General features: G+C 37.2%; 1 protein-coding gene across 3 annotated transcripts in view; it reads left to right on the forward strand.

The window, feature by feature from the left end:
• The window catches only part of NEDD4 (NEDD4 E3 ubiquitin protein ligase), a 145,974-nt gene that overhangs the window by 21,047 nt on the left and 112,581 nt on the right, over positions 1–12,346 (forward strand). For all 3 annotated transcript variants that reach the window (XM_019968787.2, XM_070797500.1, XM_070797499.1), the window contains 3 exons: positions 390–463; positions 6,985–7,063; positions 7,156–7,194. In XM_019968787.2, coding sequence (XP_019824346.2) covers positions 390–463; positions 6,985–7,063; positions 7,156–7,194 — 192 coding nt within the window. The remainder of the gene's footprint in view (positions 1–389; positions 464–6,984; positions 7,064–7,155; positions 7,195–12,346) is intronic.

The raw sequence follows: 12,346 nt of genomic DNA on the forward strand, positions 1-12,346 counted from the left end.
GATTATGAACTCTGAATTTTGTGTTATCCTGTACCTAGCAAAAATGATGAATCCATATAAGTTCCAGTAATTTGGTTTTGGATTTTCTTGGCAACAATGATAAATTTTTGCTCATTATAATAATTTGACTCTAGCTTCTTTGGGTTTTCTTTGTAGATAATCCAGTCATTACAAATAACAATACAATTTTTATTTTTCTCTATATACTTTTAGTCATTTTAATTCCTGAAAAAAGATTCTTCCAATTAATTTTAATATCCTGTTATCTTATTTGGTGTGTGTATATATATATATATATATATATATATATATATATATATATATAAAGATATGTGTCTTAAGTAAGTTATGAATTACATGAAAATAAAATATAAATTTTTGTATTTTAGGAAAATTCCCGAATTGTGAGGGTAAAAGTTATAGCTGGAATAGGCCTTGCCAAAAAGGATATCTTGGGAGCTAGGTAAGTATAATAAGTTGGGATGTAATTTTAAAACTTAGTATTAATTAATTAATTTTTTCTAATTTTGGTTAGATTAAAAATTGAGTGATATTGTTAGTAAACTGTTATATGAAGTTGGTTGTTTCCAGTTGGTGGTTTACCAAATTCCTTGATATCTGAATTGCAGAATATGTGAAATTAGGCAAAGGTATAACTCAGAAAGGTAGTTAGAAAGTACATTAGTGAATTCTGTTTCTGGGAATTAGTAAAATTGTAATCCTTGAGCAGTTAACAACCATAAACTGTGAACATATTACTGAAAGCAGCAACTTAAAGGCAGTGGAGTGTGAACAGAGTGGGTAGACTCTAGTGAAAGTCTAGTGAAGAGTCCCTGTTTGGAGGTGGGAGTTGCACTGAGTAAGTCTCCAATTTATGAATTAGTCTGAGGTCACATGGAATCAGAACATGGAAAAATTATAATATTCATGGCCTAGGAAATCAGAACACTTAATCTGAAGAAAACATACAGTGGTGAGGATTCTGGAATGGAAAGAGCTGGAAAGGAGGTTCCCAAACTATGTCTACTGTCATTTCTTGCTGACCCTGAATCACACATATGATAGCAGATTCCAGACAACTTAACTAAGGACAAAAGATCAGAACAGATATCAAAGTTGCTGCCCAAGAAACAGAGCTTGTGGTTCTTGTCCAAGTAAGATAATTGATTACATGATAGAATTAAATAAAAACACAATTCTTATCAAAGAGAAAATGCAGCATCCACAGTCTCTACAACTTAACATTTATAATGTCTAAGATAGAATCCAAAGCTATGTAATCTAGGAAAAAAACAGGTAAATGGAACACATTTTCAGAAGATGAAAAAAATATGCTCACGTAAGTCAAAAGATTGGAAATCTCAGGAATAAATTATGCTATGCTAAGTCACTTCAGTCGTGTCCGACTCTGTGCGACTCCACAGACAGCAGCCCACGAGGCTCCCCCATCCCTGGGATTCTCCAGGCAAGAACACTGGAGTGGGTTGCCATTGCCTTCTCCAATGAATGAAAGTGAAAAGTGAAAGTGAAGTCGCTCAGTCGTGTCCGACTCTTAGCGACCCCATGGATTGCAGCCTAACAGGCTCCTCTGTCCATGGGATTTTCCAAGCAAGAGTACTGGAGTGGGGTGCCATTGCCTTCTCCGAGGAATAAATTAGAAACCATGAAAAGTGAAAATTGTAAAACTGAAAATATAGTATATCAAATTAACATTCTTAGATGATGTTAACAGCAGAATGTAGATGAAGAGGAAGAATTAATTAAACTTAGAGGTAGATCAATAGAAATTATTTCTCAGCAGGAGGTGAGAGAGAAACAGATTAAAAAAAAATTTAATGAACACAGAGAGAGCCTCAGGGACTTGTGAAATCATACCACACAGTCTAACATACATGTAATTGGAGTCCTAGAAATAGAGGAGAGAGAATGAGGCAAAACTCTGTTTTAAGAAATAATAGCCATATTTTTTCCAAATTTGATAAATAACACAAGTTTATAGTGTCAAAAAACACAGAGCAGGATAAATATTAAGAACATACTGAGGCACATAATAGTCATGCTGTCGAAAGCCAAGGATAAAGGACTGACAAAGCACTCAGAGAATGACAAATTATATACAAGGGACCTATAATTTAATTGACTACTGACTTCTTACCAGAAACTACCCAGATTAAAGAGCCCAGATTAAAAAAAAATGGGACAATAGAATAAGTCAACCTAGAATTCTCTACTATGTTCAGAGAAACTATTCTTTAGTATGATGACAAAATAACAACATTTTCAGATAAAAGAAAGCTTTGAAACTTTGTCATTAGCAGACCTGCACTCTAAAAAAAGCTAAAGGAAGCTCTCCCAGGTAAAGAGGATAGATAGCAGGTGGAAACTCAGATCCTTACAAAGGAATATAGAACATCAGAAATGGTAAACATCTGGAAACATCTGAAAGACTTTTAGCTCTTTCCATCATAATTTTTTAAAAAGCATGCCTGGTTATATCACAGCTTATTTTTTATTATCTTATAGATGGAATACATGTAATGATTATTGTATAAAGGACAGGGATGGTGTGCATTATGAACTTTTTAGTAGACTGTAATATATTATGTGTAAGTGGAATAAAAAGTAAGAGTGTATATTGCAATATGTAGAGGAACTGCTAAAAACTAATGTAAAGAATTATAGATTAGAAAACAATCAAAATTTTAAAATGAGATTCTTGGAAAAAAAATACTTAAAGGCCAGGAAAAGAACACATGATCAAAAAGAGAGAGAGAGAGAAAGGAGAAAGAATAGAAAACCAGTAATAATTTGATACACTTAAATCTAACCATAACAATTGCATTAAACATTAATGAACTAAGGTGAACATGAGGTAGAAGTTATTAGAATGGGCTGAAAAAGAAGACCCAACTAAATACTGTCTATAAATGATGCACTTAAAATACAAAGACACAGCTAAGATGAAAGAGAAGGGATGCATATTGCCATACAAACAGTAAGCATATGAAGACTGAAGTGGAGTTTTGAATGTCTGATAAATGGATTTCAGCACATGGGATTTTTCTTATGAATATAAGATTTTTTCAAGTCAACCACTGTCATATTAATACAGTCCAGAGGAAAAAAATGCATGATCATTTCAGTAGGTGTAGAAAGTGCACTTGTCAATATTCAACATCCTTTTATGATAAAAAAAAGAACTGTCAACAAACTAATAACAAGATGCAGAATTAGTTTAACATCTGAAAGTCAATCAGTATAATATACCATATTACTAGAATAAAAGAAAAGCGATCATTTCAGTAAAAACAGAAAAAGCATCTGAAATCATTGAGCACCCATTCATGATGGAAACTCTTAGCAAACTAGGGATAGATGGAAGTTGTAGATCTGATTAAGGTTTTCTGTGAGAAAGATAGTAGTTAACATTATGCACAGTGATGACAGTCTGAATGCTTTCTGCTTAAATTCATGAATAAGAAAGTTTGTCTGCTTTCACATTCAGCTCAACATTGTGCTAGATGTCTTAGCTGTGTAATATGACTAGGAAAATAAAAGACAGACTGAAAAGGGAAAAACTTTTTATTTGCAGTCAGATCATATACATAGAAAACCTTAAGGAATCTACAAAAGAAAAAGCTGCTAAAACTAAAATATAAGGCCACAAGATACAAAGTTGTGGTACAAAAATTAGTCATATTCTTATATCCTCTAAGGGGATGACAGAGGATGAGATGGTTGGATGGCATCACCGACTCGATGGACATGAGTTTGAGCAAGCTCCAGGAGCTGGTGATGGACAGGGAAGCCTGGCATGCTGGGGTCGCAAAGAGTTGGACATGACTGAGTGACTGAACTGAACTGATCAATCAGTTAATAATTGGAAAATGAATTTTTAAAATTTAAAATTCATTTAAAATTAAAAACTTTGAAGAAATAACTTTAACAAAAGATTTGCAGGTACTGCACACTGAAAACTACAAAACATTGCTAACTAAGGGAAATTGAAGATCTAAATCAATGGATAAACATTGTCATATTCATGTACTGAAGATATATTATTGTTAGAGTTGTATTTCTCTCCAAATTGAATAGATTTGGCTCAATCCTAATAAAAATCTCGGCATTTTTTTTGAGAAACAGATGAACTGATTCCAATATTGTTATGAAAAGTCAAAGGACACAGAATAGCCAAAACAATTTTGAAAAAGAACATAGGCCACATAGGTGGAGAATTTATGCAACATAATTTCAAGATTTTCTATACAGACAATCAAGACAAAGCAGCATTGGCATAAAAGTAGCTATATTGTTCAGTGGTCTAGAATAAAGAGTGTAGAAGTACACACGCACCCCCCCCCACACACACACATGCATACATGTGTGTGTGGTCAGTTGCTTTAAGCGTTAAGGTAATTCAAGAGAAAGGATAATCTTTTAAATGCATGATACTAGAACAGCTGGTTATAGGTGTGGAACAAAATGAAGCTCTGTCCTTATCACATGTAATATAGAAAATTAATAAGAGCTAAAATTAATAAACTTCTAGCAGAAGACATAGGAGAAAATATTTGCTCTACTGAGTTACACAAAGATTTCTTGAATAAGACTAAAAAAATATGCACCATAAAATTTTGAAAGAAAAATGTTGAAACAGACTTCATTAGAATTAAAAACTTCTGTTTGAAAGACACAGTTGAAAGTGAAAGTGATAGTCGCTTGGTCCTGTCCAACTGTTTGCGACCCTATGGACTGTAGCCCGCCGGGCTCCTCTCTCCATGGGATTCTCCAGGCAAGAATACTGGAAAGGGTAGCCATTTCCTTCTCCCGGGGATCTTCCCAACCCAGGATCAAACCTGGGTCTCCTGCATTGCAGGCAGATTCTTTACTGTCTGAACCACTGTGTTGATTGAAAGACACAGTTAAGAAAAGGAAAAGGCAAGCCACCGATTGGAGAAAATGTTTTCAAAACATGTATCTGACAAGCACCTTTAATTCACAACATATAAAAACTTATTATAAGTTAGTAATAATATGATAAAATGGCCAATTAAAAATGGGCAAAATTCTTGAACAGATATTATCCAGGTGGAAGTGTCTAGCTGGGTTGTGAGATCTGGAATATATATTTATATTTGCCATTTATGTTTTATATTTATATTTGTGAGTATACAGTTAATTGTTAAAACCGTGGGTGAGATTTTGAAGGAAATATGTAGAGAAAACAAAAGGGAGAACCAGAAGGGTCTTGTGTCATGAAAGCTAAATGAGATGAGTTTCAAGGAGAAAATGGTCAGTAATATCAAACATATAGAGAGCCAGCAAAATAAGTGACTAGAAAGTGTCAATTGTTTTAGCAAGATTGGTGACTTTTCATGGAATGGGTCTGAAAGAAAGAGGTGGAAGCCAGATTATAGGGCTTTGAAGACTACTGGCTGTTGGGGAAATGAAGGAAGGGAGGTTGTAGGCTGTCGTGGTTATGAACAGGGTCTCTGGAGCCAGGTGCTTGAGCTTCAGTCCTTACTGTTCCGCTTCCTAACTGTGTCATCTGGGATGAGTTGACTTTTTTAAGTCAACTTAAAGTTGACTCTTTTTAAAAAATAATCTAATAATCTAATAATAAATAATCTAATAATAATTAATAATCTAATAATCTAATAATCAGGATGGGGAACACATGAGAAATAAAGGAATAAATTAAAAAAAAAAATCTAACCTGCCTCATAGGTTGTTATAAGGATTCCAAAAGTTAATATATATATAAACCATTTATAACAGTGCCTGACACAGAGTGATTGCTGCATATGTGTTAGTTGTTATTTGTGTCATTATTATCACAGATTTTTCACTTGGGAACTTTGACTGAAACAGGAAGAAAGTCTAGTTTGCTTTGCTGGAAGCATGAAGGAGAGTCAGGGAGTAGAGGAGCTTAATGACATTTATATGACTGGAAAAACCAAAGTCAAAATAGATGATGCAAGGTTCCAGAGAAGGTGGGAGGACACTGGACAAGGGTGATTGGGTGAAACACCTGAATCATTGAAGTTAGGGGTAGGATGGCCTCTGATAAACACCAGGATGTTGGGAGTATTGTGATGCCTTTGATTTTTGTCAGTTAAAGACATAAGGTTGTATGGGGGCTTCCCAAGTGGCGCTAGTGGTAAAGAACCCACCTGCCAATACAGGAGGCATGAGAGACATGGGTTCAATCCCTGGGTCAGGAAGATCCCCTGAAGGAGGGCATGATGATCCACTCCAGGATTCTTGCCTGGAAAATCCCTTGGACAGAGGAGCCTGGTGGGCTACAGTCCATAGAGTTGCAAAGAGTCGGACAGGACTGAAGGGACCTAGCAGCAGCAGTAGCACCAAGGTTGTATGCAGAAATGGGAGGAGGGAGTTGGTGGTGGAAAATAGTGAGTACTTGGGATCCCCAAGGGACATGAGAGAAATATGACCATGGAAAAGTAAAATGTCAAGTCTTTTGCTTTGCAAACCTGAATATCATCACAAGGTTTTCCTTCTCCATGTCTCTTTGTACAAGGGTTACCTGGCACACAATTATTTTGAGCTCACACACTTTGTCTTTATTTTGTAAGAAGAGTTTATACCTGTGAGATAACTTGAAACTCCCTTGAGGTCTTATAAACCTATTCTTGAAAATCATTGAATTAACCTTCTTAACCCAGAAGAAGTCATGTAATAAAAAATTAAACAAAGTTTCCAAAAATATTAAGAGATTGGAAATCATTGAATTGTGATTAAAAGGTTTTCTTTCTAATTCTTTGTTTCTCTATCATGCCATTTCAGCTTTTTAGTTAGATACCACAATTACTATAATTACTTACCCCTGCCTAAGGAACCCTTACTTTTATGTGTAGAAAATAATTGTAGAAATTGTTAACAAGGAAAATTCTGTGATTTTTATAGTTTGAGAAACCTGAGTTTGGGAATAAATAACAATTAAATTTTTAAAAATTTTAACAGTGATCCTTATGTGCGAGTGACGTTATATGACCCAATGAATGGAATTTTTACAAGTGTGCAAACAAAAACCATTAAAAAGGTTAGTATTTAAAAATTTTTAAGTATACGTGGTTTTATTTTTGTATAATGAAATATTGAAAAGTTAGTTATACTGTGTTTATTGTCTTTCAGACTTTGAATCCAAAATGGAATGAAGAAATATTATTCAGAGTAAGTATGCATTTTATTTCATTATAACAGCAAAGATTTTTTTCTCAATAGGTTAGAATGATAAGTTCTCACAATATTCTAAAATGTATCTTACAAGAATTTGTAAAAATTCAAGAGTTAAATCTGGGTATCCTCATGATGAGATGGCCTTGGGACCATTTAGTTTATTATGAAAAACATGTGTAAGGTAATGAGATAAAGGATGATGTAAGCCTGAATTATCTTATTCTAATTTAATTCTGATGGAGAGACAGTCTTATTCCAATTTTGCAGATTTTTATGTTTTTCTTTAAAGATGATACAATATTTGTGTTTCTCTTAGTCATTTATTAAATACACTGATCCAAACAAGAGATGGTGAGAGCCTACCAACAAGTGGATACATTATACATCCTTCATTCACATTCCTGCCTTCTTCCTCATCCCACTTCACTGTCCCGTAAGAACAAACTCCAGGCTCCCAAGAGGGCCCTCAAACTGACAGTGACACATGATGTAGATGGGAACAGTGATTCAAATAACTATAGATTGCTCATCAGAAACTGTGTTGAAACAGTATAATTAAGGTTGTAAAGAAAAAAGAATGATCAACTCAGAATTCTGTATCTAATAAAAATATCCTTCAAGAATGACAGTGTATTAAGGTATTCGAAGCTGAGGAAAAATAAGAGAATTATACTTGGAAAACTAAATACTCTTTTTCTAAAACTAAAGCTAAATACTACTTCTTCTCTGGTAGAATAAGTAGACAAAAACATTCAGTAAAGATACAGAAATCCTGAACAACATTATCAAATCAGTTTTACTTAACTGACATTTATAGACCTACCCAACAACAGCAGAACACATGGTCTTTAAAATTGCACACGGAATATATACTGAGTAAGCTGGGCCAAACCCCAAACCTCAACAGTGTTAAAATAATTTAAATCGTGCTAAGTATGATCTCTGACTGTAATGGAATTAACGTAGGAATTAGTAACACAAAAGTATCTGAAAAATCCCCAAATATTCGGAAGTTAAACAACACACTTCTAAATAATACAGGAGTCAAACAAGAATTCTCAAAAAGAATTAGAAAATATTTTAGTAGAATGTAATAAAAATACAGCGTCAGTACTTCCCTGGTCCCCTGCAGGGGGTGTAGGTTTAATTCCTGGTGGGGAAACTAAGATCTCACATGCCACATGATGTGGCCAAAAAAAACCCAAAACACCAGCATCAAATGGATAAAGGAGATGTGGTATATATATACAAGGAATACTCATGAATACAGTGAATACTCAGCCATAAAAAAGAATGAAATAATGCCGCTTGTAGCAACATAGATGGATGGACCTAGAGATTATGGTGGCTTAGAGGTTAAAGCGTCTGCCTCCAATGCGGGGAAACCCGGGTTCCATGCCTGGGTTGGGAAGATCCCCTGGAGAAGGAAATGGCAACCCATTCCAGTATTCTTGCCTGAAGAATCCCATGGACGGAGGAGCTTGGTAGGCTACAGTCCACGGGGTTGCAAAGAGTTGGACACGACTGAGTGACTTCACTTTCACTTTCAGAGATTATCAAGTTGTCATACTAAGTGAAGTAGTCAGAAAGAAAAGACAAACACCATATGATATCACTTCTATATGGCATCTAAAATATGATACAAATGAACTTATTTATGAAACAGAAGCAGACTCAAAGACATAGAAAACAAACTTATGGTTACCAATGGGGAAAGGGGGTGGGGAAGGGATAAATTAGGAGTTTGAGATTATCAGATACAAACAATATATATATAAAACAGATAAACAACAAGGTTCCACTGTGTAGCACGGAGAACTATATTTAGGAGATCCAACCGGTCCATTCTAAAGGAGATCAGTCCTGGGTGTTCATTGGAAGGACTGATGCTAAAGCTGAAACTCCAATACTTTGGCCACCTCATATGAAGAGTTGACTCACTGGAAAAGACCCTGATGTTGGGAGGGATTGGGGGTAGGAGGAGAAGGGGACGACAGAGGATGAGATGGCTGGATGGCATCACTGACTCGATGGACATGAGTTTGGGTGAACTCCGGGAGTTGGTGATGGACAGGGAGGCCTGGCGTGCTGCGATTCATGGGGTCACAGAGTCAGACACGACTGAGCGACTGAACTGAACTGAATAAATTTTATTGGAAGAAAATATGAAAAAGGATATATATATATGTTTACTGTGTATGTATAACTGAATCACTTTGTTATACACCAGAAGCTAACACAATACTGTAAATCAGCTATTCTTCAGTAAAACAAAACCCAACAACATCAAGGTTTGTAGGATGCAGCTACAACACTGCTTAGAGAGAAATATATAGCATTAAATTATATTGAAAAAGAAGAAAGGTCTTGAACAATTAAGCTTCTACCTGAAGAAACTAGAAAGTAGCATCATTATAGAACCAACAGACTCTAAATGGATAAGTAAGGGATGTTATGAACATTTCTGTGCTTGTAAGCTCAATAACTTAGATGAAACAGACCAATTCATTTAAAGACATACCGTACCAAAATTTTAATAAGAAATAAATTACCTGACAAGTTCTGTTAACTCTTAAAGAAATTACACTTGAAATTAAAAACCATCCAATAAAGAAAACCTTGATACCAGGTAGTTCCACTAGTTGAATTCTACCATGATTCTAAGGAATAAATAATTCCAATTCTATGCAGTGTCTTATTGAAACTAAAAGAAGGACTTTTCCCAGTTCATTCCTGAGGCCAGCATTATTCTGATACCAAAACCAGACTAAAGACTTATATAAGAAAGTTAAAACTGCAGACCATTCATGCTCATGATCATAACCATTCTATGGTAAGTTTGTTAAATTGGGTCCCTTCCATTCTGAAAGGGCAGTAATTTGTTCTCAAATTACTTACAGAAATGAGGTTTGCCTTTCCTATCTGTAGAACTTAAGCCAGCACAATTTTGTGGGTGTTTACGGAATATGTGTTTATAGGGATGAAATCTATGCAACATTTCATCCTTTCAAGGGGCCCAATTCACAGAGAAGGAGGTGCAAGAATGAGCCCATGACCATGGGATCCATTAATCATATCATCTACCACACCATCTAGAAGCAGGCACTGGAATGGCCCACTGAAAGCACAACCCAAGCACCAACATGGAGATAATACTCTGTAAAGATGGCATGCCAGTTTAATATTTAAGCCAAAAACCTCAATATGAGCTGTATTCACAACAGAAAATATACACGGTCCAGGAACAAAGGGGTAGAAGTAGGAGTAGCCCCACTTGCCATCATCTCCAAAGACCCACTGGAGGATCCCTGGAACTCTGGGCTTTGCCATGTTAGAGATCCAGGCCCCCAGAGGGAAAACACACCTTCTAAGGGACACACCTTCAAGGATCCCATTCAACCATGATCTACGCCTGCTGCCAGGGCACTGTGGACTCCTTGTATCTGGGAACCAGCAGGTGATTGAGGCTGTTACGTGGCTTCTAAGGGACCAACGGGAGAATTAAATGAGCTCATTATAGGAATCACTCTATATCCTTTTAAGTATTTAATGGTGGTACAAATCTGTGATATTCCCACTAGGTTGCCATATTTTTATTTGTTTTTTTAAACAGATTTATTAAGATACAGTTAACAATCATGTGCAATTCAGTGGTTTTTAGTATGTTCATGGAGTTGTTCAACCATCACCAAAATCTTAAAACATTTTCATCACCTGCAAAATAAACCCCATACCCATTGTTACTCCTCATTTTCCCCCAGGATCTGCCCTCTTTCCCAGGAAACTTCCAGTCCACTTTCAGTCTCTTTTAAAGAGATTTGCCTATTTTGGACATTTTGTTTAAATGGTGTTATGCAATATGTGGTCCTTTGTATCTGGCTTCTTTCACTAAGTGTAATGTTTTCAAGGTTCAACCATGTTATAGCATGTGTCGGTACTTAATGTCTTTTTATTGCCAAATAATGTCCCATTATATGGATAACCACACTTTATCCATGCATTGGGTGGGCATCTGAGTTGCTTCCACATTTTAACTGTTATGAATAATGGTGGTATGAACATCTGTATACAAGTTTTTGTATGGACATCTATTTTCATTTGGGACGTATATACCTAGGAGTGGGATTGCTGGGTCAAATGAAGAACTGCCAAAGTTTTCCAAGTGGCTTGGTGGGCTGCCGTCTATGGGGTCGCACAGAGTGGGACACGACTGAAGCGACTTAGCAGTAGCAGTTACCATTTTTACATTCCTACCAATAGAGTTGTGGTCCTAGTGTAATTAGATTGACTAGTTTTCTGTGAGTATGGTTTCTGTGTGTCTGGCCTCTGATGCCTTCTTGCAACACTTACCATCTTACTTGGGTTTCTCTTACCTTGGGCGTGGGATATCTCATCACGGCTGCTCCAGCAAAGCGCAGCCGCTGCTCCTTACCTTGGACGAGGGGTATCTCCTCACCGCCGCCCTTCCTGAGTTTCAACATAGGATAGCTCCTCTAGGCCCTCCTGTGCCTGCGCAGCCACGGCCTGGGGTTGGTCCTCCCGGCCACCGCCCCTGGCCTCAGGCCTCGGGGCATGGGGTAGCACCTCCCGCCTGCCGCCCTTGGCCTCGGGCTTAAGGGCGTGTATCTCCTCACGTCACCGCCTGGACCTAGGAGGCTGGGTATCTCCTCTCGGCGCCCAACCTGACCTCGGACGTGGGGTAGCTTCTCTCAGCTGTTCCTGCGCCGTCGCAGTCTGGCACTCTCGGCCGCTGCCCGGACCTAGGACGTGAGGTAACTCCTCTTGGTCGCCGCCCTTCGGGCATGGGGTTCTCCCGGCTTCTGCCCCTGACCTCGGACTTGGCGTAACTCCTCTCGCCTGCGCTTTAGGGCGCCCGTCGCAGCCGCCTGCACTTTGAAGCAACAGTTAGAACTGGACATGGAACAACAGACTGGTTCTAAATAGGAAAAGGAGTACGTCAAGGCTGTATATTGTCATCCTGTTTATTTAACTTATATGCAGAGTACATCATGAGAAACGCTGGACTGGAAGACACACAAGCTGGAATCAAGATTGCTGGGAGAAATATCAATAACCTCAGATATGCAGATGACACCACCCTTATGGCAGAAAGTGAAGAGGAACTCAAAAGCCTCTTGATGAAGGT

This window comes from Bos indicus, chromosome 10, assembly GCF_029378745.1.
Source record: "Bos indicus isolate NIAB-ARS_2022 breed Sahiwal x Tharparkar chromosome 10, NIAB-ARS_B.indTharparkar_mat_pri_1.0, whole genome shotgun sequence".
Classification (NCBI taxonomy): Eukaryota; Metazoa; Chordata; class Mammalia; order Artiodactyla; family Bovidae; genus Bos; species Bos indicus.